The following is a 27,527-nucleotide window of genomic DNA, read 5'->3' as shown; positions in this document are numbered from 1 at the left end:
AACTAGAAAGACAAAAAATATACTAACATACAGAGGTGTATTCCAGAAATCTCTTGAGATTTTGAAGAGAAATGTTTTTAAAAACAACCTTTTGAAATGTGGGTGTTCCTTTAATGTCTGAGAATTATTTTTTTCGAGACAAATACCCCATTTATACTGGCCGCATCATTGTCGAAGGTCCGAAAAAATGATGCAAGTGTTTTGAAGGTGGAGAAACATCGATGCATCGAATGTTTAATTCAAATCATCGATGTTTTTCTTGTTCCTTTTTAGTTTTTAATATTAACTTTTATATACATGTATCGGACATTTGGTTGGTTGTGTTGGAAGCGAAAAAATTTGGACTGCTATTTTTATGTGGAGTTTTTCATTCCACTATCCAGTATGACTAGGCCTTCAGTTAAAAATAACTCTGTTTAGTTAGGGAAAATCATACATACATATGAATTTGCTAAAACAGGCTAATTATTCGGAATTGTTAAGGACAAAGATATTTGCTATAATCTGATATATGCACTTTTAGTTAAGGTGTATCATTTTTTTATGAATGGTAAATGAATTATTTCTAAGTTATTAAAATGTTTATGTTTATTATAATTATAAAACTCAGTTTTCCTTACGTAAATTTGGAATTCAATCAATTAGTGGTCCAAATGTACACTATACAATACTTTTCACAGCATAATTACATTTTGGTCACCACTGCATTAAATAAAGTATTTTTACGAAAGACATCGATGTTCTGATGTAAAAAGAGGTGGAGAAACATCGATGTTTGCGTCCATCGATGTTTCTCCACCTCTGTTAACATTGAAGTCGCATCATTCAAAACTGCTGTCAGTGTCAAAAACAATTCGAGACGTAAACAAAACAAAAATTCCTGAAATGATATAGATCCAAAATGAGGGAAAATCTCTTAACCGGTGCATTTGGTAATTACAATGCCTTTACCAATATGCTTATGGAGCTCGTAAAGGAGGAATGATATGTACAAGAAAAAAGAATTGAATTCTCGGAAATAACGCTTTAGACCATTTGAAGGAACGGTTTCGGCGAATTGAAAGGAGGCTAACAAATGCTCCAATGAATGCAAACGCCATAATTAAAAGCATCTCCATTTTACTTAATTTCATCATTGCTAGAAATGACGCCAACCTTCTACAAGAGGGAGCTCCCGCAGAGGTTCTTACCAATGTCAGGCAAAACAGCTATAATTGGATTTCACTGAGGGAGATCGCAAGAGTATGCGCAAATTATAAGAAATTCGATATCTTTGCATTTATAAATATTTCTTTATTTAGCATTTCTTAAAAATGATTTTGGTAGGATCTACTCTTTATCCACGGCGCCTCGACTTCAAGCAATTTCTATCACGATCCCTGAAGGTCTTGTTCTTCCCCTTCAAGTGCTCTAAATTTCGGCCTGCCAAGTCAACGTTCGTCCTTTTGTGCAGTTTGTTCCTCTAAAGGAAAGTGTGTGAATTAGCAAATATTTTAAATTATTATAGTGTGTATTTATTACTTACTTAAAATTTTATTTGTGTGAACCAAATGTTCACGGATCTTGAGTACTCTTCTGGTGATTCTTTCCACTCCTTTTTCTTTTGTTAGACCCCGTACTTAAAAAAAAGTACAGGGGTCTATTGGGTTTGCTTTAACGAATATGTGCGTAACATGCAGAAGGAGGCGTGGCAGACCCTATAAAGTACATATATTCTTGATCAGCATCAATAGCTAAGTCGATATAGCAATGTCCGTCTGTCTGTCTGTCTATCCGTCCATCTGTATGAACACCTAGATCTCAGAGACTATAAGAGCTAGAGACACCAAACTTGTTATGTAGGTTTCTCTATATTGCAAGCAGATCAAGTTTTTTTCAAAATTCGGCCACGCCCACTTTATCGCCCACAAATCGAAAAAAAATTTCATATCCAAATTATAAGAGCAATTTAAAAGCTAGTGACGCCAAATTTGGTATGTAGATTCCTCTATATTGCAGACAGATCAAGTTTGTTTCTTTTTTTAATCGGACCACTTTGTTATATAGCGCCCATAGGCACAATCGGTCTAAAATGAAGTCTTATATATCCTGACAAAAGTTGGTTCAAATCAGATCACTATATCACATAGCTGTCAAATGACCGATCGGGCAAAAATCAAGTCTTAGTATGAAAATCTTTTATGTTTTATAAGATATCATAACCAAACTTATAGAATATGCATTTAAGTTAAGTAAATATTTTTTAATTTTTTCCATTCTTAGTTTTTGCCATAGTAAGTACGGAGTCTCCGACAGTCGAGTATGCTCGACTGTAGCACCGGCCCACTAGTTTTTCACTATTCATTTTTTTTTTCTAAAAATATTTTTATTTTCCCGGCTTAATTTCTTCTGTTGCTTATCGACTCTTTCGATTTTTGTCACAAAAAAACACAACATTTCGATTAAATACTAGTTGAATACTGTCACACATTCGGAAAGTTCGTCGCATCTTGACAAATGTGACTCTTCTTCTATCTACAGGTTTCATATGGGAAAATTCTGGCACTTAAATTAAATTAAATAAGGTTTTTAGCTTACATCTTGGCGATTTATGAGAAAATGGCGCTAACGATTTTTATTAGTTTACAATATGTTGTAATGCGTTACATTTAGCGTTTGTTTGATATATGATACATTACATTTTAACTAAATATATACATTTTACGGTAGATCGAAAATGGCGTTTTCGTAAGAATAGCCTTTTTTGATTTTTGAGATAATTATCTAAACCAATCTGACATATCCAGGAGACTTCTGGGGCACCCCTGATAATGTATCTACGTCGATCTTATACACCCTGAACAAACTTTATTCAAATCGGCTGACTATATAATAGCTGTCATTGGAGCAATCAGTCAAAAATTTAATGCAGCACTCTGCAAGGACATAGAATCTTTGGCGTGCTGAACGGCTTCTAAAAGTCAAGCACATGATATTCTACTATCCAATGCGGTCGACTGTTCTGCTTGTTTTAAAGTAATTGTGACGGAAGACGAAAGTCTTTTCACGTCCCAAAATTTTGATTTCCAATTGTTGGCACGGTTCCAAAAAAAAAAAAATGGGTACTAGAGCCTATTAGATTCGTGACAATTGTGGTACACTTTTTTAGACACCTTTATTTCCGAGACTATTACAGTTAGAACAACCATATTTGGCGACAATACTCCGAGGATGTTGAGCTATATCCGCCCACGTAAATGATATAAATTCTAATAAAGAGAGGAGGACTAGCCCTGAGGTGTGCTGAAAATTTCATTGAGATCGGTTAGTAAACAGAGAAGATATTTGAGGAAATATGATATATGGAGGACATATAATCACTTGGATCTCAGAGACTTTAAGGGCTAGATTTACCGAATTCGGTGACAATACACGCAGATCAAGTTTGCATTAAGATTTTGCCACGCCTCTTAATTTTTCTGTAATCAACAAAAACAACTGAAATATCCAATTACAAGGCCAATTTAATAGGTAGAGATTTCAAATGCAATGAATGAAAATTTCATTGCGATCGGATAATAAACCACGAATATATTAAGCAAATAAGTTTCGCTTTGCACGCCGTGGTACGCACAGTCTGGAGTGGTGGGGGTAACAGCAGGTACACATGTTATGTTAATGTTATAATAACATAATCAGGCCTGTTCCCTATTCCGAACGTCTTCAAAAAGTAAAAACGAAAAAGAAACGAACGAAATGGACTTGTTTTTACTTTGAATTCGGTTTCGAAAACGTTTCGATAGCAGTTAGTCATGGTCAGTTAGTATCAGCTGTTTTAGCCAATGAAGAAATAGAAATTGCTTAAATAATATAAATTGCTAATCTAATTCTGCAAAATGCCGACAATTATGGTTACTTTTTTGTCACCAGCTGATAGCCTGGCTTGTGCATATCGACATGAACCAGTGTTGTCATGAATTCAATAATAAAAACATTCAATCTTTAATTTATCTTTTAAATCCGATAAGAATTGCTTAAAACTATTTTTGAAAATTAAATTTAAATATTTCATGTTAAATATAGCACATAAAATCTAAATTAGACAAAAATTTCATTTTTCGAATTTTATTTATCAATTGAAGTAACTCTAGCAGCTTTCGATTGCGAGATAACAAAAAGTAAAGTGGAATTTAGAACAGCTCGGTTTAGTCATTGCCGCTCGATTTTGTTTTGTATGCAATATTTTATAGATGATTATTAAAAAAATCCTTCAAATTACTCTTCAACTTTTTTGAATTTTCAGTTTATTGTTTTATGGAATTATTTTAATGCTTTTTGTAGCACTTACTTTTGATTCCGCTCGCTCAACAGCACACGTTTTGAAAACGACAATTCTTGTCGATTTGCGGAATTCGGAACAGCAATTAACTCGATTTGCGGCAATTCCACTCGTTTTCGGAATTCGGAACAGGCCCAATAATTTTAGTTATGCATGTTACATCAATGTTATACTTACATAGTATAATATATGTTAGACATGTTATATGAATGTTATGTTAATTAATTTTATGTTAATATACATTTCTTCTGTTAGTTCAATTGTTCATTAAATTATGTTTATATTTGAATGTTAAATTTGCATAAATTTATGTATGTTTGATGGTTAGTATGTTAAGTTTTCTTTTATTTTGACATTTTTAAAGTTAAAAGTGTCAATTAAATTAAGCTAGCATATAACTGTTTAGTGGGCTCGACTGTAGTCCTTTCATACATCACTGCGAGCGAAGCGAGCCGGGGGTAGGCGAGCGTAGCGATGTTATTCATAATATATAACACACCACAAATCTTTAGAACTTAAAAAAAAATTGTTTTTAAGAACAGCCGTTTAAAATGTTCGGAGTTCATTATATGTAAGAGATTTTATTTTACGGATATGGGTATTTCCAGGATCGAGAATGCGACATATGTACGTTAAAAAAAAAAAATTCTAAAAATTACATTTTCAAAAATGTTTTCTTGCGTGTTATTTTATCAACAATATTTTTATTATAAAACACAAGTTTGAAGACATGTCGTTTTTGAGTTATTTATAGAAAACAATGCATAGAGAACGCAACGAAAAATTGAAGACACTTTTAACTTCATCTTGAAATATGCGAAAGACTGCAAAATGTGGCAAGTAATTTGGAAGAAAATATTCTTAAATAAAGAAAAACTTAATTTATTTGCAGCCGGTACGTGCGGTATAGTGGTTTAATTTATGTGTAAATTGTTTCAACAACTAACTTAAATTCGTTTCCGAAAGAAAATTTCACAAGATGTGAGTTTTTTTTTTATCAATTTTAAGATTTTGGTCGCTGTGGACCTTTCTGTGGAATTGCCCATATATGTATTTCCGAAATCACAAAATTAAACTGCCATAAATTTATTTTCAAATTCAACAATACTACTAAATCAAACATATGTTTTATATAATTAATAGATTGATTAAAAATATATATATTTCAGTTTATTAACATTTTTAAAATAATTTAATATAATGCAATACATTTTAAATTTAACAAATCTTTTCACCATTTATTTGAAATTCTATAGCATACGTTGCTAGGTTTCAGGAATACCAGCTTTAGCAATATAACCTCGTGATCATAAAAGTCATCGTGAGTTTTTCACAATTTATCAGTTGTTTTACAGAAATCTCTAGAGATTTTGATGAGAAATGTTTTTGAAAACAACCGCTCGAAATGTGGTGTTCCTAAAATGTCAGAGATTTAATATTTTCGAGCATATTTTTTCTTGCATTTTTATTCAATTTAAATATATTTTAATTCTTTTTGATAAATATTTCATTTTGTCAAATCTCTTAAATTTTTTTTATATATTTGAGAGCAATGGTTTTTTTTTCGGGAGCAGCTTTTAGGTTGCCTTAGCGCTGTAATAAATTTGTAGAACATTTGGTGTATTTAATTGAATTAAAATATCTTTAAATTAAATAAAGATTTTAGAAAATATGTTCGAAAATACTCAAACATATGAGAAACACCATTATTCCGAACGATTGTTTTCAAAAACATTTCTCTTTAAATCTCTAGAGAATTCTGGAACACAGCTGCTAGTTTTAAAAGAAAATTCAGACTTGTTCTACAAAAAATATTTCAAAAGAGCTTAAAAAAGAAATAGTCCATGCTCCAAAAATCAACAATGTTTACTTTAAATGTCAAAATTATGAAATAAAATGAATTTTATTTTTAAATTAAATAAATATAACTATAATATTTCAATGATTAAAAATTCTACTGAAATTTAAAATGAAGTTGTGGCAAGCGATTTTCTGTATCTTTTATGAATAGTACCACAATTGGAATTCAATTTTAACGCCTTTTAAGCAATTAAAGATCTAGAGCTTGAAGTCTTTATTGTTATCTGATTTGATAGAACTCTGAGTGGGTCTATGAAGCTAAAAATTTGCTAGCCATGAATCTATGGGAGGGGCAATGGCAACATGAAACAGGCAGTCCCAAATACACAGTCTGTGAGGTGTAGTGTAAACTTTGACCCCGAATTTGACTCCCTTGCAATTGAATTTCGCAAAGCGCCGTATTATTGTCTCAACTATCTTGTGTGAAAATTTCAGCCTCCTAGGGTTTTTGGGCTGTGCAATGATCAGTCAGTCAGTAAGTCAGAACAAAGAGTTTCATATATGTGTATATATAGTATATATTGAATAGATAGAAGGTAGATATCGACTTTAGTGCTTAACATTACAATTTATGTAGCTACAATACTTAAAGTGACTATCACACATATAGAAAAAGGAGATGATTTATTGCTGGGACGCTTTCAAACATCTGTCGTAGCAGGACAGATGCACCACCTGGCCATTTGGATACCGCACAAAGGCCGTTTGATTGGCAAAGCGTTTCTTGCACTCCGGACACACAGTTGCCTCGTTTAGTTCAAAGCACTTTTTCTTCTCAATGTCTACTGCAGATTGGAGTCGCTTTGCCTCTGATTGCAAAAGTCCCATCATTATTTTACGCTGATGTTGCTCGGCCAGATCAGTGCGTATCACCATCTCCAAATAAGTTTTAAGTTCATGCACGGGCACATCATCCGGCAGATACTGTAAATCAAACATCGAATGTAAACAAAGAATCATAATGTTTAGCCCTAAATATCGCAACTTACTTCCAATATCTTAATTGGTTCTATTTTTACAGTATATACATTAAGCAACTCGAGTGCCACTTTCAAGTTAGGTTTTACAAAGTCTGGATGCATGGAAACACCCTCGTATGGCGGTTGTTGCATTGGTTTTAGTATGATCGCTAGGAGCTTGTTGAAAACGTCCTTGTCCAGCTCGTAGTTTCCTTCCGCATAAGTTCTGGCCTTCATAACATCGCCAAGCACTTGAATGTAAATGGCCAGCACCTTTTCATGCATCTTGAGGCGACCCAGAATAAGTGCACGCTCCTCTAGCAGCACTGTGGTGGGAAAATCCTGCAGCACTCGATCTGGAGAGTAGTATTGGGATTCATCTAGCATTTTGTACAACTTGGAGCGTAGATGTTGCAGCTTCGGCGTTTCCTGCCTGTAAAAAATGATGTAATTATATATTTGAATTTAATAAATACTCGATGATTTACCCCTTTGTCTTCTCAGCGAGTAAGTGCTGCACTTGTTTACTGTACTCCTTAAGTAGTGCATTGTGCCGTAGTGTGTTGGTGTCGTCCCACACGTCGATAATATGCTCCAGGTAGGGTGTGACTAAATTCTTGAATTTGCTCACCAAAAAGTCTAGAACTTTGGCACGTGGTAGTGCTTCTACAGCGAGGAGCTCTTCGGTGAATATTTTAAGACCTTCAATCGGATCTTTAGCTATAACCCACTCGGCAAATTCAAAAATCAACGTCAAGTGTTCTGCGCCAAGTCCCTGCAAATAACCGATGGTGCGTTGAACACCCTGCAACACAGATCCTTCCACATTGGCTTGTTCTTTTAGTAGTGTCAGAGCTTTCTTGTGCATGCCTTTTCCATCATAGAGAATGATCAATTCCGAAAGCTTATTGTGTTTTTTGAGCATTTTCTCAGACTCCTCTAGATGACACTGATTAAGTCGCAAAAGTGGAGCAACTAGCGCATCATTTGTCTGTAGATAACACTTTAACAACGTAGTGTCTATGATCTCCAATAACGCCTTGGAGCTGCTTTTGGTATCGAGCAGTTTGACCACTTCTCGTTGTCGTGCCTGGGCTAAAAACTCAATAAGGGCCATGTGCGCATTTTCCAGGTCATGATCCTCCAGCTTTGGTACGCTGGATGTGGGCACTGTAGCATCCTCTGCACTGTTCTTGGGCTCCGGTACAAGGCTGGGGAAAAGGCGTATCACATCGTAGGGATCAATAGCAGCCTTTTCGAACTCCTTCATAGCAGCTGAGAACTCTTTATTGGTAAATAGCTCCTTGGCATACAGCATATGTATCTGTCGTATGGTCTGTGCCTTATCGTTGACCTCTTCCTCAGAAATTTCCTAATAATGGATTCAGTAGTGACATTTGATGGAATAAAGTATTGTTATTGAACTCACCGTCAGTTCTATGGCCAATTGAAATTTCTTTTGAAGTAACAATTCGTCCCTTTGTGAAGGGATGTTCACCATACGTATACACCACAGTTCAGATGTAGCGGCGGCAAATATTGTGCCTTTATCAGAGCGAACAAGAAATCTGGTATTCTTTATCTCTGGCAGGGATTGCACCAATGTCTCCTTGCCTACCAAGCTTCGAATTTCGATGGTGTTTTTAATGCGTCCAATAGCAAAGGGTTCATCCCAAACTGAAAATGGTAACTATTAAAAGAATTCGCTAAACAAGTCAATAATAAAGTTACCCAATCCCATCAGTGGACTTGTCCACATTGTTAGCGTTGTCTTATTATTCATTCCACCATCAGCGCTGCCTTCCTTAGCTGTGTATTGACTGGGATCAATGAGCATCAGGTAGTTGTCTTTGGATATGCCTAACATATTTTTGCGTATGAGACAAATGTTGGGCTCCTGGCTGATGGTGGAGGAGGTTAGTATCAGTTCGTGTTTTTTTGGTGGAGTACAAGATATCTGGTAATATTAAATATAAAGAAATCAAGTAAAAATATTGAAATCCAATATCAATATGTATCAAGACTTACATTGTATATAACGTATTGATGCTTGTACCCCACACACACAGTTTGATTCACCCAGCTTATTGCCCGAGGCACATCAATCAATTCGATAGTCAACTCTAAGGAAGCAAGCTTATCCTTTTTCCAAAAGAAGAACACGATACGGCGATTGATGGCACAGCCAATTCGTATAAACGTGGCCAATTCGCCAGTTGTCGATTTACGAGAGTCCACATCCATTGTAAAGAGCGTACAACCCTTTGTGTCCGCAGAACTGTGCATGAATTCGAAATTATTCTCAATGCGACTTATGTCACACACATGAATCATATTGTCCGTCAGCACGAAAAGGAGATTTTCAGCAGCAACCACCTCCATCTGTGTAATTGGTTTCTTGCTGAAATTCTTGTTAAACATTCGCATATCCACTCCTGTATTTTTGTCCACTGAGTACATTATGAGCTGACCGCTCCTGGTGCCCAATATAACATGGTTACCTAGATTCATACAGCCGAAACAGTTGAATTAATTATAAGTGTTAAATGATAATTACACTTTTTTACCGTAAGCTGCAATTGCTTCAATTTGAACGCCTTGCTTCAGGATTGACTGCACACTGTAGGCCTTATGCATTTTGTTAAATTGATTTAAGAATTTCGGTGCACAAGAATCGCAAATAGAGCTTGTTGAATGGCTAGACAAAGAACATAAACAAGCCTAACCCAAGCCAGATCTTACTAACAAAAACAGCTGATATGTGCATGTATCCCACACACGACACAAATTGCCTAGAATTTTTAAATTCCAAAGGCTTTATTAAGCAGTTATACCAGACTCTTTATTTAAATAAATTATAATTTAAAAAAGTTAAGCTATGCAGCAGATGTAATTACAGAAAATAATCTACGCTAATACATTTTACCGTGCATGCTGCCACAAAAACTATGACATTTACCAGCACTGAGCAAGTGCTACCACCCTGTTTGAATTAACATGACCAGCCGCATCCGGCGCGCGATTTGTGAGCAGGTAAATAAACGGAAATTTAGTTATTCGTGTATTAATGCTGATGCTTTACAGTTGCCGCAATTGGAAAACATATACTATGCGTTGGAGGTGCCTGCCAAAAAGCAACTGAATGCTGCTTCACGACCCGTGCTGCAGTGGACATTGTCGGCAACTGTTGCACAACAGGAAAGCGAATTGTTGGAGTCGGTGAAAAGTCAACAATTTGATGCCGCATACATTGAACAGGTGCGCGTGGTGCCTAGTGCAGGACGTAGTGCAGCTAAGGTGGAGTTCCAGCTGCAGCCAGATGCATTTGCAGCCCACCTTCTGCAAGTGGAGACGACCCCGACCCCTTCAGTGGCACCAGCTTGCGCTGAGGAGCACGTTGTTGTAGAATACAGCTCGCCAAACATTGCAAAGCCTTTTCATGTCGGACACTTGCGCTCTACAATCATAGGCAATGTGCTGGCCAATCTTCACCAGCATTTGGGCTATCGCACGACTCGCCTCAACTACTTGGGCGATTGGGGCACTCAGTTTGGTTTACTGGCACTGGGCGTGCAACTGAAGAACGTGTCCGATGCTGAAATGCGAGTGGCGCCTATCGAAACTCTATACAATGCATATGTGGCAGCAAACAAGGCTGCCACTGAGGATCCTGATCTGGCTAAACGAGCACGCGATTTGTTCACTGCGCTGGAGGCGGGCACAGATGCAACCATGACCAGCAAATGGCAGCAGTATCGTCATTATACCATAGACGAGCTCACATCTGTTTATGAGCGCCTTGGGGTGCATTTTGACAGCTATGAATGGGAATCACAGTACTCACAAAATGAGATCAGTGAAGTTCTGGCCCAGCTTCGCTCAGCAGGGATCCTACAGCGCGAGCTGGATGGCCGTGAAATCGTTGTTGTCGATCAGCGTCGAGTTCCTGTGATCAAAAGCGATGGCTCCACTTTATACCTGGCACGTGACATTGCGGCTCTGTTGGAGCGTCAAAGGCGTCTACAGTTCTCAAGCATGCTGTACGTCGTGGATAATGGCCAGACAGATCATTTCAATGCCTTGTTCCAAACAGCTACGGCGTTAGACAATCGCTTCAATGGTAAACTACAGCATGTGAAATTCGGACGAATTCATGGAATGAGCACACGCCAGGGCAAAGCCATCTTCCTCAGCGATGTGCTCAACGAGGCCAGGGAGGTGATGCGCGAGAAGCGAACCCTCAGTGCAAGTGAGTGATAAATTATACCTGGGTAACATCTTAGTTATTTGAATTTGCATTTACAGCCACTAAAGTTAATAGCTGTATGAATGATGAGCACGTTTGCGACATTCTGGGTGTGTCTGCTGTACTTGTCAACGTATTGAAACAGCGACGCCAGCGGGATCATGTTTTTAGCTGGGATCAGGCGCTACAGGTAAACGGCGATACGGGCATCAAGCTACAATATACACACTGCCGTTTGCACAGTCTGCTGGATAATTTTCGACATATTCAGCTGGAGAATATAAAGCCAAGCTGGCAGCATTTAACCCAAGAGCCATCAGAGGCTCTGGATGTGCTTTATGAGCTGGCTCGCTTCGAGCAATGCGTGTGGCATTCCAAGGAGCAGCTAGAGGCTTGTGTGCTGGTCAACTATCTGTTTGGCTTGTGGTATGTAGAGAATGTTATATATTTAATTCTCAATCTGATCTTTAATTCTCCCTGTCTTAATACAGCAATGCAACGAGTCGTGCGCTAAAGCGCTTGCCTGTGAAGCTGGAGAGATGTCCAGCGAAACAATCGCAACGTCTGCTGCTCTTCCATGCGGCTAAGCGTACGCTACAATGCGGAATGCAGCTGTTGGGCCTCAAGCCCCTAAACCAAATGTAGTTGATGCTACTTAATTTAATAACATAATTTTATTGAACATTTGAGTAGAAATGCAATGTATTTAGCCGCTTAGCGCTTCTTCCACGTGTACTTGCGCCGAGCGCCTTCCTGTCCGAACTTCTTGCGCTCCCGCCGGCGGTAGTCACGTGTCAGCAAGCCGGCTGTGTACAGAAAGACATATGTAAAAGCAATTAGTGACAATGATAAGATGCGGGCTGGTAAGACATCGGCACACTTACCCAAGCGCATTGACTCAATCATCTCCTGATCAACGAAGCTGCGCAAGCTCATTGCAATGCCCCAACGAATGGCACCTGCCTGACCGGACGGACCACCGCCCTCCACATTGGCCTCCACATCAACTTTGCCCAGCATTTCGGTAAAGTTCAGCGGAAAAAGTAACTGAAAAAAATTCAGAATACACAATCGTTATGTTATCGCGTTTGATGTCAAGTTCAGAGCGCTCGAGGCGGCTATTGTTTATATACGTTATTCATATATATGCAGATATACAAAATAAAATAAGTTGATCAAAGCATTGTATTTTCGTGTATGTAATGCAAAATTAACCTGCGAGATTATTTCCTGCACTACAATAACAACAATAGATGTATACAAATAATGACAAAATCGTTAGCCAAATTAAATACCAGGTTAGCTACCGGTATATAGTAAAATGCAACATTTTGTTGCATACCCCTGTGGCAATTAAATGCGTGATGTAAATTAAAAAAAGCTGATTAAGAAATCGAGAAAGATTACATACTAAAAACCAGGGACTGCAAATAATAGTTATAAATTTAAAAAAAATTGATAACTTAAAAATTTATATAGTAAAAATTGAAATTAATAATTATTTTTAATTGTTTATAATTAAAAAAATTAATAATAAATATTATTTTAGATCTTTATTATAAAAAAATAAAAATTTTAGCTTAAATTTTTATTATAAAAAAATATGTACACTGGATTTCTATTTTTCAATTTTTATAATAGAAATTGACGAATAATTTTTATATTTGATTTTTATTATAAAAATTGAAATTAATAATTATTTTTAATTTTCAAATTAATAATTATTTTTAAATTCTTAAAATATATTTTGAAACTAATAGTTATTTTTCAACTTTTTTGTAATAATCAGCAAATAATTGTTATTTAATAATTTTTACTTTAAAAATTATAACTGTTCCGGTCCCTGCTAAAAACACTTCCCTCGGGCTAAGATGTTGATAAGCTAAGTCATCAGTTGATATGCCCAAGGCAGACGAAGGGTATAATTATCTCAGAAAAAGGTGGTAATTGCGGCCGCAGGCATTAAACGGTGTTAGTAATATCAAGTACATAACGTTTCCGGGCTGCAACACTTGTATAACCGTTAACAGTTCCCTTAAATTTTCTAGCGAATCGACAAAAATTTCAATTGATTGTCTGCCAAAACAGTTTAAAGCAATCGAAGGAAACTTCGAAACCTGCTGAAACTGGTAATAATTTATGGATAAGGAAGGGAAATTGTAATTTATTGTCATAGCGTGTTATTTGATGGCGCCTTAAACGCGAATTATGTAACACTTTCAAGTGTTGCATAAAGTAAATAAATGATCTCTAAAATAATTTCTTCTCTGGATCCAAAGTTCATTTTGACTGTTTTTTTTTTTTGCAAAAATCAAAGATATGCAAATGTTATTACCACTCTGACGCGAGTATCAAAGTCCACGCTGAGAGGGTATTCCCAAAAAAAAAATAAAAAAAAATATGAAATTTAGAATACTCTTTTAGAATGGATATTTCAGTTCTATAAAGAACTCTGCAATATATTCAAGGATGACCCACTGGAAATAACAGGCATGCTCTACAAATATAAAGCTATCCAAAAGCAATTGTAGATGTTGTTGAAAGTGATAATTTTGAAATTATTTTCTAATATCTGACATTTCAGGAACACCGACATTTCGTTCGTTAGAAAAGCAACATTTTCAAAAGTTTCGACTTAATTATCAATATTGGTTATAATTGGTTTAAGATCCGTTTAACTACACTGTAGAATTCCTTGAACTATTTGGAATAATAAGTATGTCTGCTAGAGCATTTAATGTGCGACATCCCCGAAGAAGAGTTCTTTCTGTTTTTTTTTATACTAGTATTCACTTTTTGTTTTTGATTATTCGTCCAATGCGTGGGAAAGCAAGTCAACAAGCTTCAAAGTCGTATATTTAAACAATATGGTCTACGGCACACAAACAATAAACGTTATGATTAAAAACGAATAAACAATAAAAAATAGATAATAAAAGGCGCGCACAAAAAACAGAAACTACAAATTTGGCAAAAATACAGGCTAACACAAAGCAGCTGAAAATTGACAAAACACAATTAATCATTGCAGATTTGACAAAATTATTTTGATTTGTTTGTATCTGTAATTTGTTTAAACAATTTGTTAGATGACTTCACGCAACAGCAAATAGCGAACATGACTTTTAAATTAATGTACTGGCGATTAAATAAAGCAAAAGACAAAAATATCCACATGCGAGTAAAGTCACGAATGGATGGATACATTTATGATTACAACGAGTATGTATGGAACAGGTTTCCAAAACTCTACAAGAGATTTGTGTTATTCGGTAAATGTCTCGTAAAGAACTCTTCGAGCCGGCGCTTTAACGAAAATCTCGCGTCACATTTTATTATGATTTAAATGAATTTGATAGCCGATTCTCTGGAGCGTTCCAAAAGCTGCGTTCGCTTTCCTCGCACTTTCCCCATCAGCACTTACATACATTCGAGTATATGAGTGTCTATATATCTAAAAGAGCGAATGATGATGATGATGATGATGATAGTGTTGATAGCATATGGAGGGTATATAGTATAGTATACTAAGTGTACATTCAGCCTCATTGGCGCGCGCTCACTTGGCTTAAGTTGGATCTGTTCATCCACCTCCCACATTCGCATCCACATCGCATCCAACTTGTGGTGTACATTATCATTTCGGCGCAGTTCTTTTTATCAGTCAATCGACGTTGTTGTCGCGCTTAAAGTCGCGGAAAATTTCACACCGATCACACCGAGAAGCGAGAATAAAAGCTCCTTCAATTTGAATTCCTTTTAAAAATCGGATCTCGTCTACTTGTATTAATAATGGATTATGTCGCGCCTTTTGCTGAAACATTGGCATTGTCAAAGACAATTATTAAGTAAAACCGCATCAAGTGTAAAGTTAAGATATGTACGATTCTACAGCATTCATAAATTAAAATTGACAGCACTCAGTTTATACAATAGAAATCACTATACTATTTTTCTGCATAATGCATTTATAATTTCAAAATATTTTCATTTCTGTGATTAATTGGTTTCTCAAATACTTTAAGCAAACAAACAATATCATTAGTCAAATATACCCCTTCTGTATACGCTCTCCTTGAATCTCTTAAATATCGTTCATATATTTACGAAATGTGCATGTCATAAATATTAATTTGATTAGTTTTTTTTTAAATGACATTCTTTAGCTGCATTATCCTTTAATTTGAGAGTGATTCAATTACAGTTATGCATCAACAAATTCTGATTGCGACTTCAGGTTCAAGGGCATTCTAAAAGCAATGCAACAAATAAATATACAAAATACAAAACTCTCGTCTCGCAAATTCTTTGCCTTTTCTTTACTATGGACTCTCGTCATTTCATCTCGCATAATACCCGACCCTCTCTCCCGACTCTCTCTCACAACCCGAAGGCTTTTATTCCAAATAATATATGTACATGATGCTCGTAGAAACTCAAATTAGTTTCAATTATAATTGAATCAACGCGATCCGAAGAAGCGAACGAACCAAACGAAGGAACGAGTAAACTAAGAAAACTAAACAATATCATGATACGAAGACAGAGTTGCTTTCGGGGACAGCGCAGTTTTCAAAATGACGTCGCATCTAAACGGTAAATTGCAAATGGCGCTTCCGGCTCTGTTTGCAAACAGATGAAACTGATAGATTAAGCATTCAAAATATTCTTTCTACTCGGTTCCATTATTTTCCCCAAGCTATTCGTAATTCAATCAGCAAAAGCGTGCCGCTCTTAAAGTCTCGTCTTTCTTTTCAAAGTACAAAATTCAAATATATTTTCGAAATAATAAATACTTCGTTTTTTCGATAATTGTGAGCCAGAGTCAGACATTATTTAGTTGGTATTGTACCATGACGCCCCCGATGATGATGGCAAATATTTGTTTATTGTGTTAGAAACTTTCAACTGGCGACTGGATTTTGAAAACTGCAAACTGGTTTTTCAACTTCGTCAATGGCCTCCCCGAGAATTTAATTAATTTGTGCGCATAATAAGTTAACAGCTTTTTTGAGATTCGTTTCGTTCAGCGTCTGATTGACCACAAAATTAGCTAATAAGTCAACTCTTTAAGAAAGTTTGTTTATTATACCCCTTCTTCTTGTTTCCAAGCAGACGGAGTACGAGTACTTAAGTGATTGGCGAGTTTTTTTTTTTGTTTTGATTCTCAAACAGGTTTGCTGATTTCCCCAGAAAGCTTCCCAAAACAAATTTAATAATTTACAAATTTGATAAATAATTGACATCAGTGCCAGTCTGTAATTATTTTCAGTACTTTTTGTTAGTTTTTGCAATTACAGCAAAACGCTAAACAAAACAAAACACTTTTACGTAATACTCTTTAAACTGTTTTCACATAAACAATGAATAGATTGTGCAATGGCAAGTGTGCTAACTATAAAAAGATAAAACAACTGAAATAAACTAATTATATAAACCAATCAATTAAAAGAACATAATTATATACACTTAGTGCATTAAAAAAGAGTTTCCATATCAATCTAATCAATCTCTCAACAACTTTAGCTTGATTTACAGGCAACTTTACTTAAAATGTTACAAAAGTTAACAATATCTGGTTTGAGGTGATTCTAAATAAAATTTACTTAACAAATGATTGACGTAGATACAAATAATGGGAACAAAAATTGGCTAATTATTTATATTCGGAGAAACTTTTCACAGTTATGGCCCATTATATAAGACAGAGGAGAACATTTTTTTTGTGCATGATATTGATCTACAGTTAGTCAGGGAATAATTATAAAAAAAAAGATTTGTGGAATTATTATTTTCTCAAACAGAATACTTCACAAACTATAGATAGCTTAACAGAATAAAGACATAAGCAGAAGTAAATAAATTGGACTTGTTATATAATCCTTATTATTATTTAAATGTATTGAATTTTGTTGAACCAAAACCAAAATAGTGTAAGGTCAATATATCAGCAACAAAACTTCGAATACTATTATTCTATTGGATAAAGTTAGAAGGGGATTATTAACTACATATGTAATATTCTAATTTGATTCCCCCTAAGAACCGCAGCCACTGTCCATTAAGTTCATATTAAATGCCAGACAGTAGCACTTTCAGATAAATCCCAACAATGATAATCATTGTGATGTTACTGTTTATATGATGGCTTTATCGCTGCGTCAAATGGGATGAGAATGCTTAGATAACTCCGACCCAAGATTGTCGCATACGGCGTGCGCAGAGATTCGAAAAAAACAAGTCGAGAAAAGGAGAATACCAGGGAAAGTCAGAGCACTGGCCAGTTAAAAAAGTGACGTAAAAGATAATATTTAATTTAATAATTGTGGAGATAGCAAATTCGTTAATTTAGTTGCGATTCAAACTCGCATTGGATCACATACTTTAAAGTAGAAAAGCTACACAAATAACATTTTACCATTTGGCCATTTGTCGTTGCAGTTAAGTGGCAAATCAAACCCAAGATTTATTTAAAGTAAGCCGAAAGAAACTGGTCTAAAAATTTGCTTAGCTGATATTAGAAAGTTTTCGTTGGTTTATTTGCAACGCAAGTGCAGCCAATTGACTCGAGTTGACTTTAAGCGCATATTTGCGCGTTTTAAATACCAACAACAACAACAACAACTTCAACTGCAAGTAAAACTAGTACGCAGCAAGGTCTTCGTCTCTGTCGTGGTCGTCATCGTCATGGAGAATCTTGGCTACAAGGAGGGCAGCACGAAGCCCCGTCGCATGACACGTTCCATCAGCGTCGTTACCAAAACCGAAGTGGAGCAGCCGCTCACAGACAATAATGCGAATAACCGGTAAGTGCCAGTTGCGGCCTAAAGGCCAGCGATGCATTTTAGTGGCCCATTGAATTGTGCACATACTCGTACATTCACACACACGCACACCCACGTACTCTCATCATGCATGTAAGACGAACCCCGAAATTACTTTCAAGTGAAAGAAAATATAAAAAAAAATAAACAAAAAAAATAAACAACGAAATTCGCATTGAGTTTTGACTTTGGATTTGAAATTGAATTTGGGTGGGGCTGGACCGATAAATCAGGGGGGTTAATTGTGAGGTGTGAAAACAGGTTTATAGTTAACCCCGCTGATTGCGGAAAACTTAACAGTACTTTGTCGTAGTTAGATCGTTAGTTGCATAGTTGTACATCATCATCAATATTCACACGCTTGCAAACATTTACTGAACATTATTTTGAATATTAATAATAGAGACAGTAGTTTACTTAGCATACAATACTTCATTTTATTGTCCTTAATCTGACTAAGATCGAACAAGTCAAAGTTTTGAACTGTAGTGCAACATTTAGGTTCGCTTTGGGGTTCGAGCCTTGGTTCAATCGTACTCAATCAAATAGTTTAATCTTTTAAAATTTTTCTTAATGTTTAAACCAAAAAAATGATTTCATATTTTTTAAAGAACTTATTTTAAGATAACGATTTTATTACAATCAAGCCAAAATAAATAAATGAATAATAAAATGGATAAATATGTCACATTTAGTTTTTCCGAACCAAAACACTGTTTTAAGATTGTAATTTTAAGGGTTCGCATCATGAGCTGGTTTGCAACCAAGTCAAAAGAAAACTAGACTAATCTCAACAATTTCAAGGCTTCTTTTTGTGACCAATCGATGGCAAGTGTTCACCTAATATTATTAGGTTTATTAGTTTGAAAATAGTTGTCCTTACAGTTTATACTTTAAGTCATGTCTCTGTTTGTTTGTTACCTTCATTTTTGGTCTTTTTCCTGGACCAATTGCCAACTCTTCACACTCATTCCAACTGACTCCCACTCGTTATATCTCTCTCACTCGCTTTTTACCTTTATCTGTCTGTCTTGCCAGTTTTTGGCAGTTGCTCTCCCTCTCTCTCTCTTAGTTTCTCTCTCTTTCTCTCACGTTTCAAGCTCGATCGAGGGGCCAACAGTGAACAGCGCTTACAGTTTTGCCATCAGTCGGAATTGAAACAACAATGCAGGCGGACGCGTTAGTCGCTGGCTAAATAAAACTAGTAAAATATTCGTTAAAACGCGTTCGCAGTTCGTAGTTCTCAACAACAAAAACACAGCGACAAAAAAACAGCAAGAAAACGGAAGTGAAAAATTCGAGTTTTTCACACAACATTTTTGCATTTTCCGCCCGTTAGATACAATTGTTGATCCGCCACAAAAGGCGTCCATTGTGAGCCACTTGTCTGTCTGTCTGTTCCACGGTCTGTCTGTCTGTCCCACTGTCTGTCTGTCGCATCGGTCTGTAGATGGGTCACTCAGTCAATCGAGTGTTCGTCGGGCTCTCCTATGTGTATAACAGCGCTGTCGTATTTTGGAAATGAAATTAGAAATTGAAAATAGCTCATTAGCGAACTGGCATCATCCGTGGATATGGCTGCAAACGGTGTATGTATTATATGCTCAAATTTCGCATATTTATTATTTCGACTAAGTGCAGAACAATGTAAAGAGAGACTGAGATTAGAAAACAGTCCCTAACCGGGTTTATTCAAAGCTGCAGTACAAATAAATTATCAACTGCTCGAAGTCAACAATAAGACAAATTCCGCCGGCATATTCCGCAGCTGTGGCATTACTCGTCTATGTTATACACCTGAGCGATCTGATTCAACTGCAACAATAATAAATATAAAAAAAAACAACAAACCAACAACTGTGTAAAAGAATAACTGGCTTTTGCATAACTTATCATATTCTCGGCTTAATAAACTACGTTTTTCTTTACCGCATTTAAATTATGCATGCTTCAAAGTCAGCAGCAAGCTACGAGCTTTCAGTGTCATTTTAACAATATTCCAACAAAAATATTTACAACAAGTTGAGAAGATAGTAAAAATAAACAAAACAAAATAATACAAATGTATGACTTATGCATACATACTTTATGTGATTCAGAAGAAAAACTTTAAGTACACGTGATCCATCAGTCCCAGTTGTTGTAAATAAATACCGATTTGAAATGAATACGATATCGACCAAATACATTATGTGATGACGGAATTTATATCAAATAATCGAACAAAATGTAACGGTAAAGGGTGAAAGATCACTGCATTTTTGAATAGGATTAAAAGCGATTAGCAAAGAAAAACACTTCTTTGTACACAATTTGAAAATTTATTTGTTGATTATGTAAATATAATTTTCACTCCAAAAATTAGTCTAAAATATCTCAAGATTTATGAAAATATTCGAACTAAAATTATTCTTATTAACCCGTTTATTAATCAATTCATTCTTTATGCAACGAAAAACTCATTACCATTCACTCTGAAATCAATTAACTAAGCTTGATTAAAAAGTATAACAATTTGTGTAATGGTAACATTAACTTTAAAGCTAAGTTCTAAATTCTGAAAGCTGTTTAATTTAAGGATAAAGTCAGCATAAGAGCTTTTATTTTAACTCTATTTAATCAATTGATTCAATCTGTAAAATCGTTTGTTTTCACTGTGAAATTTAATCCGAAATAATGAATTTATGGATTAATAACTGATTACAAATGATAGAATACGTTAAAATTGTAGAGTGTGCGATAGAAATCTTCCCTCTAAAATAGTCCGAAAGTTTGAAAGGTCGCCGAATTGTGTACTATGAGTAAAACCGTTTATTGTTGTTTATAGGACTTATCATATTGGATTAAAAACTATTTCAAATGATAATAAAAGTTCACAAAATAATTATTATCAGACTTTTTGTTAATTCAAGTGATTTTTTGAATCTATTAAAAATTTAATTGATCATACTAGTAAGTTCTAAGAAATCTCAGCAATAAAACTGAGATTATCTAACTCTTGTGCATGTTGGAAAACAAAGGAAATAAACTTGTCTAAAATTTCTAATAGTTAATTTAATAGCTTGAATCAATTAATTAGTTTGTTATTCTTGTAATAACTGGCACAACTAATGAGAATATTCTGTTTGCAAAACAGTTTCAAATCGATTCCACCCAATCTGATGGTGCGATGGCGCAACAACACTGACGCCATGATCGAAGCCCAGTACCCGACAGCTGGAGAATTCGAATACATGGAGTGTGGACCATCGCCGCCGGCGGAGAGTGCGCCGAGCATGTACGATAGCTTTGAGGAGCCGACGAGCGAGCTGAGCGTTCAGATCTGCAATGATACGCTTAGGATTAGCCTTATAGACCAGATGAAGAGTGCCGCGGGACGTGTGCGCCTCTTGGAGGACATTGAGCAGGGCAACGTGGTGGCCGAGGGGCTGGGAACGCACTTTGAGACCTCCTCGAAGCTGGAGAAGAATCTCAGCTATTTATGGGCAGCATTTCTCAAGCGATGGGATCTGCTTGAGGGATTACTAAACACAGGTGCCGATCTGCACTTTTGCGATCAGAATGGCATTTCGGCATTACATCTGGGCGCCTTCAGCGGTTGCCTGGCCACACTGGATCTACTCGTGTCCAAGGGGATCAATGTCAATCTGCAGCCCAAGTGCTACACACCATTACACTGCGCCGCCTTTGGCAATGCCGTCGAGGCGGCCAAGTTCCTCATCAATAGTGGCGCTCTCATCACCAAAGACACCACCAAGCCCAATTGCGAGGAGAGCCTGCTCCATTGCGCGGTGCGATCCAATGCCCTTGAGTGCCTGCAGCTCTTCATTGGAGAGGGAGCTGACGTGAATTCTCTAAAGCCAAATGGCACCAATGCCATTCACTTGGCCGCTGATCTGGGCCATCTCCAATGCCTGGAAGCTCTGCTGAATGCCCCAAATGCCGATGCCAATGTCCGCATCTGCATTCGGGAAAAGGAGTCGACGGCTCTGCATCTGGCTGCGGATGAGGGCAATGTGGAGTGCGTTGATCTGTTGCTTTCCAAAGGCGCCGACGCCAAGCTGAAGAACCATCGTGGCTTTACGCCACTTCATCTGGCAGCACGAACCTCCAGCTTGGAGTGCGTCGAGTCTCTGTTGCGCAACGGGAATGCGGATGCCAATGCCGAGGACTTTGATCATCGGACGCCGTTGCATGCGGCCGTCGGCAAATCTGAGAATGCCTATGATATCATGGAGACTCTCATCCAATGGGGCGCCAATGTGAACCACAAGGATATATACGGTTTCACCGCTCTCCACTTGGCGGCTCTCGATGGACTCGTTCAGTGCGTCGAGATGCTCATCTTCCATGGCGCCGATGTCACAACCAAGTCCAAGAAGGGCACCTCCGCCCTGAATGTCATCACACGCAAGACGCCTGCATCCGTGGCCATGATACGTCAGAAACTGGATGCTGCCATCACACTGCACCATTCCCAGGTGAGTTTGACAACTAATCCTCAAGAATGTGACAGCTTATATCAAAACTGCGCTACTTTAAGTATGCACATACATATTTCCATTTAAATTGCACATTCTTACTTACTAAGTGTATGCACTTATATTTTTTATAATTACTAAGAAATTGTTTTTTTTGCGATTCATTCCAACGAACTTAAGAACACATGTTTGAAAACATATGACACTATTATGTAGTTACATATGACTGTTCGTTAACATGACAGGGTAAGAATCGAACTCAGTTATTTTCAAGCAAAAAGTATTAAAGTTTTACCAAATGTTAGTTTTCAATAAAAGATAAACTTTTTTGTGGACAGAGGAAAACCTTTTAATAGTAAAATAAGAAAGTTCCAGTTTTAGCTGCAACAAGTTAAATTAAAGAAAAAAATATTAAAATTAACCAATAAACACAACACCAACACAAAACTACAATGGAAACAATTGAAATACAGCTCTTAAATTTAAAAACTATACTCATTTTATAAAGCCGAGGAAGGCACGTTTGAATTCCGAAAATGAACTCTTTAAAGCCATAAAACAATTTTTGTTTTTGTAATTACTACGAGCAGGGTCACAAATGATAAGTGTTCAGCGCCTTGACTCTAAGCTGAGCATTTGCTGGGTTTTGTTTGGCTTTCTGGGGCGGCATTGTGACACCAATTTAAAAAACTTAATGGTTTAAACTATGGCTATTTAAGAAAGAAATGAAAAATCCAGAGAAAGTATGTTCATTACACATACTTGTGTGTTGTACAAATGGGGTATAATAATATTCGTCATTCATTCAATCCGTTAATTTTTTTGTATTATTTATCCCTTTTATAGGATCCTGTGAACCGCGAGGTGGAACTTGAGCTAGACTTTCGACAGCTCCTGCAGCATTGTCATCCTCGAGAGATCAGTTATTTGAACACGTTCGTGGATGAGGGTCAGAAGGAGATACTGGAACATCCACTGTGCTCCTCCTTTTTGTACATCAAGTGGGGCAAAATACGTAAATACTACATAGGTCGCTTGATCTTCTGCTTCAGCTTTGTGCTCTTCTTGACGTTGTATGTGCTGACGGCATTGGCGCACAATTGTTACAACGGCAGCAAGGACGACAATACAACGATCCAGGCGCAGGAGCTGTGCCAGAAACAGTCCATATTGGGAGACATGCTGCGTAATAATCCGTTTGTCATGGAAATGCAATGGTGGGTGTTGGTAGCCATAACCATAGTGGAGATATTCCGGAAGCTGTATGGGATTACAGGCTACTCCTCGTTTCGACATTATGTGACGCAGGTGGAGAACATTATGGAGTGGTTCGTCATAACCAGCGTATTTGTCATCTCATACATTTACACCAAGCAGACGTACACGTTCCAGAATCACATTGGCGCCTTTGCCGTCCTGCTTGGCTGGACCAATCTCATGCTGATGATTGGCCAGCTCCCAGTCTTCGATGTATACGTGGCCATGTACACGCGGGTCCAGGGCGAGTTTGCCAAACTGTTTATGGCCTATTCCTGTATGTTGATTGGATTCACCATCAGCTTTTGTGTCATCTTTCCATCGTCATCATCGTTTGCCAATCCCTTTATGGGATTCATCACAGTCCTGGTGATGATGATTGGCGAGCAGGATCTATCGCTGCTGATCAATGATCCCGATGGCAAGGATCCACCTTTTCTACTTGAGGTCAGCGCACAGATTACGTTTGTTCTCTTTCTGCTGTTTGTGACCATAATTTTGATGAATCTGCTGGTGGGCATTGCCGTGCACGATATACAGGGTCTCAAGAAGACCGCCGGTCTGTCCAAGCTGGTGCGACAAACCAAGCTGATCAGCTACATTGAGTCGGCTCTGTTCAATGGATATTTGCCCACCTGGCTGCGCAATCTGTTGCATTACACGGCGTTGGTTTCCCCACAAGCCTATCGTGTAGTGCTGTGTGTGAAGCCCCTCAATCCCAGCGAGAAACGGCTGCCACGTGACATTCTCATGAAGGCCTACGAGGTGGGTAAGATGCGCAAGCACTTTGGCCACACCATTTCATCCAAGAATCCAGCCGAGAACTATCTGTCGTACAAGAACAAGTACAACAATACCAATGGATGCGTATCAACTGCATACGCGCTGCCTGATCCGGATCCAGAATCCGCACAGTTCACCACGCTAACGAATAAAATTGATGACAATGCGGATCGCATAGAGTTTCTCACTCAGGAGATTCAGGAGCTGAAGCAAGCGTTGATATCGCAACAACAACAGGCAAGCAAAGTGATTGACAAGCTGCTCATCGTCATCTCCAATCAACAGAAGCAGAATCTGCGCAAATAGCAGCTGCCACGCCCCGCCCCGCCCCGCCCCTCATGCCATTTACTGATATTATCACTAACTACAAGTATATTCAATTAATTAGTTTAAAATTGACCTTCCTAGCCTGTAGACTTGACTTGACTTGTGTGTATAATCTCTTGCTCCCAAGTTCCCAAGAATATTGTTGATATTATGTTTTAGTTAACACATTTGATATCGAAGCGCTTGGCGCACATTTTACGTATTTATGCAATTACTCTACTGTACCTACAATATATACATACCTACATACATATAAATAGAAATATACATATAATTAGTTATTAGGCTACTATAGAGGCGAGAAGCTGGCAGGTTTGTTTGTGCCTGGCTTTAGGCTGTGTCTTTGTCTTTGTCTTTGTTGTTTGGCGTTGTCGTATGAGAAGCGTTTAAATGATGATTAATTATGCAAAGTTATACGTTAAATAATAAACTATCTATGTATACACCTATTCTTATATACAGTTAGTCAAGTAATTATTTGACAAAGAAATAAATTCACGCATTTGTTTTTTATTTTCAAAAAGGTAAAAGATTTGATTGGCTTGCAGAGCCCAGTATTCTACATATTATTAACCAATCTATTGGACAGCTACTCCGACACATTTCTTGAGGACGTACAAGATTGGCTAGCATATATGTTTAATACTCTAAAGGTTGCTTAACGACCGTTGCTCCTATGAAAGCTATATGATATGAGATCCGATCCAGACGACTCTATGTGCAGTACCAAAGTTTCATCAATATAGCTTTAAATCTAAGAGAATAGTTTCGGACATGGCTATATAGACACAGTTCAATGTCCTGATTAAAAATATATCGAGCCCTATTTAAAAAAATTACGGGAGCGACAAAAAACTAATTTTACAGACGAATTTTTTTTTAATTATCGTGTGCCGCTAACGTTATAATTGACAGGCCAATATCTCCGTAAATATATACAATACAAAATTAATACTTTGGGTGCAAATGCTGTTGGTATTAATGAACACATTTGAGCACATAAAAAAACAAATTTCGGAAAAATGTCGCTTGCGTTTAAAGGTGCTGCAACTACTAGATATATATTTCGATAAGATCTTCTGCACTCACCTGTTCTTTGCTCTGTTCCATGCTAAAGTACGAGATATCATGGCCATTAATTGTTATCTTTCCTGTGCCGGGCAGACGCACAGTGACATCGGCACGTGCTGTCTTGCGCAGGCACTCATAGGTGGTTATATATTGACGGCCCTGCTCATCGATCTTTGGCTTGGGCACTTCGAGTTGCTTGGATTGATCAATCAATGGCTTTAGAAAGCGCTCAATAAACGCCTTGCTCTTGTATGCATACGGTGAGGCAATTAAACGATCCATGCTGCTGCAAAAATTCTGGTATTCAATGTCTGCAATATGCTCCACAAGCAGACGTTCCAGTTGCTCCTTCGGCAGCAGCTGAAAGCCAGCCGTTTCGCTAGAAAAAAAAATGTATAATTACGAGTTCTTTGCATTACGTAAGTCAAGGGTACACTTACAGCTTCTGGTTGTCATCGGGCTTGTTACCACGTCGCAGCATGCGTTCTTCGAAATCGTTTAGTTTGTTGGTTTCCGTAACAATGTCCTATCGAAAAGATGATTGATTAACCTTGACAATTTTCTGATCGAGTGCAAAGGATAAACCTACGTGCAGCAGTTGAAAAAAGTTGGGTTTTCCCGTGTAGAACATACTGTGAAATGGCCGACCTGTCTCATCGAATTCGGCTGCCTTTCGCGCTGGAAAAACTTCGTCCGGAGACCTCATGGCGGGACGAGCCCGTTTGTCGTACAGACCGGAAGGGAATAGATAGGCGATGGCTTCCTGCAATTGTTGATATTTAGATGATGAACAGGTAAAATGGATCTACATACTCACATCTATATCTTCTTGAGTAAATGTCTCTGCATCGGCGCCCATCATATTGGCCAAATGTCGCTTGCCAATTTGAAAATCCAAGTGCTGTGTTTTCATGAACTCATCGTGCTCGTTGGCCCGCTTCAGATAAGCTTTCATTGCCTTGCTGACTTTCTGCTTTTGGACCGCTGCCGGTGTTGCCTCGACGGTCACCTGCGTAGCGTATGTTGCCGCTGCTACCTGAAATGTTATGAAACAAATACCAAAAGAATTCACATGTCCATAATAAGGCTATGAATCCAATTGCAATACTTAAAGTAAACTTACCGCTTGCACATTGCTAACTCCATTGATCTTGCCAGCATTTTGCAGCAGATTTCTGTTAGTTTTTATTAAATTTAAGCCAAAAACACGCAGAGCCATCGTTCTTGTGTGTTTTGAGCACGATGAATTACCAAGAGGAAGAATTCTGTCAGCTGTTTTCTCGGTATCAGTGTTGTATAACCCTCACGAGCTAGGTGGCAACGCCAAATGACCGCCAAATTCGGGCAACATTTATTATTCAAATAAAACTTGTTAATTCATAGTAAAAGTTGTATTTATTT

At 37.3% G+C, this 27,527-nt stretch overlaps 5 protein-coding genes across 6 annotated transcripts; 3 read left to right on the top strand and 2 right to left on the bottom strand.

Annotated features, from left to right (window-relative positions):
• Positions 1–920: 920 nt before the first annotated feature.
• On the top strand, positions 921–1,570 carry LOC117782744. The gene is made up of 2 exons (XM_034619776.1): positions 921–1,242; positions 1,302–1,570. Exons 1-2 carry the CDS (start codon positions 1,084–1,086, stop codon positions 1,464–1,466), a joined length of 324 nt encoding a protein of 107 aa, XP_034475667.1. The 5' UTR covers positions 921–1,083; the 3' UTR covers positions 1,467–1,570.
• Positions 1,571–6,721: 5,151 nt separating this feature from the next.
• On the bottom strand, positions 6,722–9,862 carry LOC117782730 (vam6/Vps39-like protein). Its single transcript, XM_034619760.1, has 7 exons — positions 9,705–9,862; positions 9,166–9,638; positions 8,869–9,094; positions 8,567–8,814; positions 7,626–8,509; positions 7,168–7,570; positions 6,722–7,102 (listed from the first exon to the last, which is right to left on the bottom strand). The coding sequence occupies exons 1-7, from the start codon at positions 9,772–9,774 to the stop codon at positions 6,803–6,805; spliced, it is 2,604 nt and encodes an 867-aa protein (XP_034475651.1). The 5' UTR covers positions 9,775–9,862; the 3' UTR covers positions 6,722–6,802.
• A 237-nt stretch (positions 9,863–10,099) lies between these two features.
• LOC117782732 (probable arginine--tRNA ligase, mitochondrial) lies at positions 10,100–12,563 on the top strand. Its single transcript, XM_034619762.1, has 4 exons — positions 10,100–10,170; positions 10,222–11,386; positions 11,443–11,809; positions 11,875–12,563. Exons 1-4 carry the CDS (start codon positions 10,135–10,137, stop codon positions 12,026–12,028), a joined length of 1,722 nt encoding a protein of 573 aa, XP_034475653.1. The 5' UTR covers positions 10,100–10,134; the 3' UTR covers positions 12,029–12,563.
• On the bottom strand, positions 12,041–27,382 carry LOC117782736 (28S ribosomal protein S9, mitochondrial). The gene is made up of 7 exons (XM_034619767.1): positions 27,250–27,382; positions 26,944–27,162; positions 26,716–26,889; positions 26,567–26,652; positions 26,145–26,505; positions 12,268–12,430; positions 12,041–12,189 (listed from the first exon to the last, which is right to left on the bottom strand). The coding sequence occupies exons 1-7, from the start codon at positions 27,343–27,345 to the stop codon at positions 12,098–12,100; spliced, it is 1,191 nt and encodes a 396-aa protein (XP_034475658.1). The 5' UTR covers positions 27,346–27,382; the 3' UTR covers positions 12,041–12,097.
• On the top strand, positions 18,011–25,549 carry LOC117782727 (transient receptor potential channel pyrexia). 2 transcript variants are annotated; one of them, XM_034619758.1, is made up of 3 exons: positions 18,011–18,189; positions 21,344–22,688; positions 23,535–25,549. In XM_034619758.1, the coding sequence occupies exons 1-3, from the start codon at positions 18,071–18,073 to the stop codon at positions 25,032–25,034; spliced, it is 2,964 nt and encodes a 987-aa protein (XP_034475649.1). In that variant the 5' UTR covers positions 18,011–18,070; the 3' UTR covers positions 25,035–25,549. The 2 variants fall into 2 exon arrangements, with proteins under 2 accessions (XP_034475649.1, XP_034475648.1); XM_034619757.1 differs by lacking the exon at positions 18,011–18,189 and adding an exon at positions 19,281–19,796.
• Positions 27,383–27,527: the final 145 nt, after the last annotated feature.

Source organism: Drosophila innubila, assembly GCF_004354385.1.
Source record: "Drosophila innubila isolate TH190305 chromosome 2L unlocalized genomic scaffold, UK_Dinn_1.0 5_B_2L, whole genome shotgun sequence".
NCBI classification, from domain to species: Eukaryota; Metazoa; Arthropoda; class Insecta; order Diptera; family Drosophilidae; genus Drosophila; species Drosophila innubila.
Note: the sequence above shows the minus strand (reverse complement) of the source record. Positions and strands in the feature narration are given on the sequence as shown.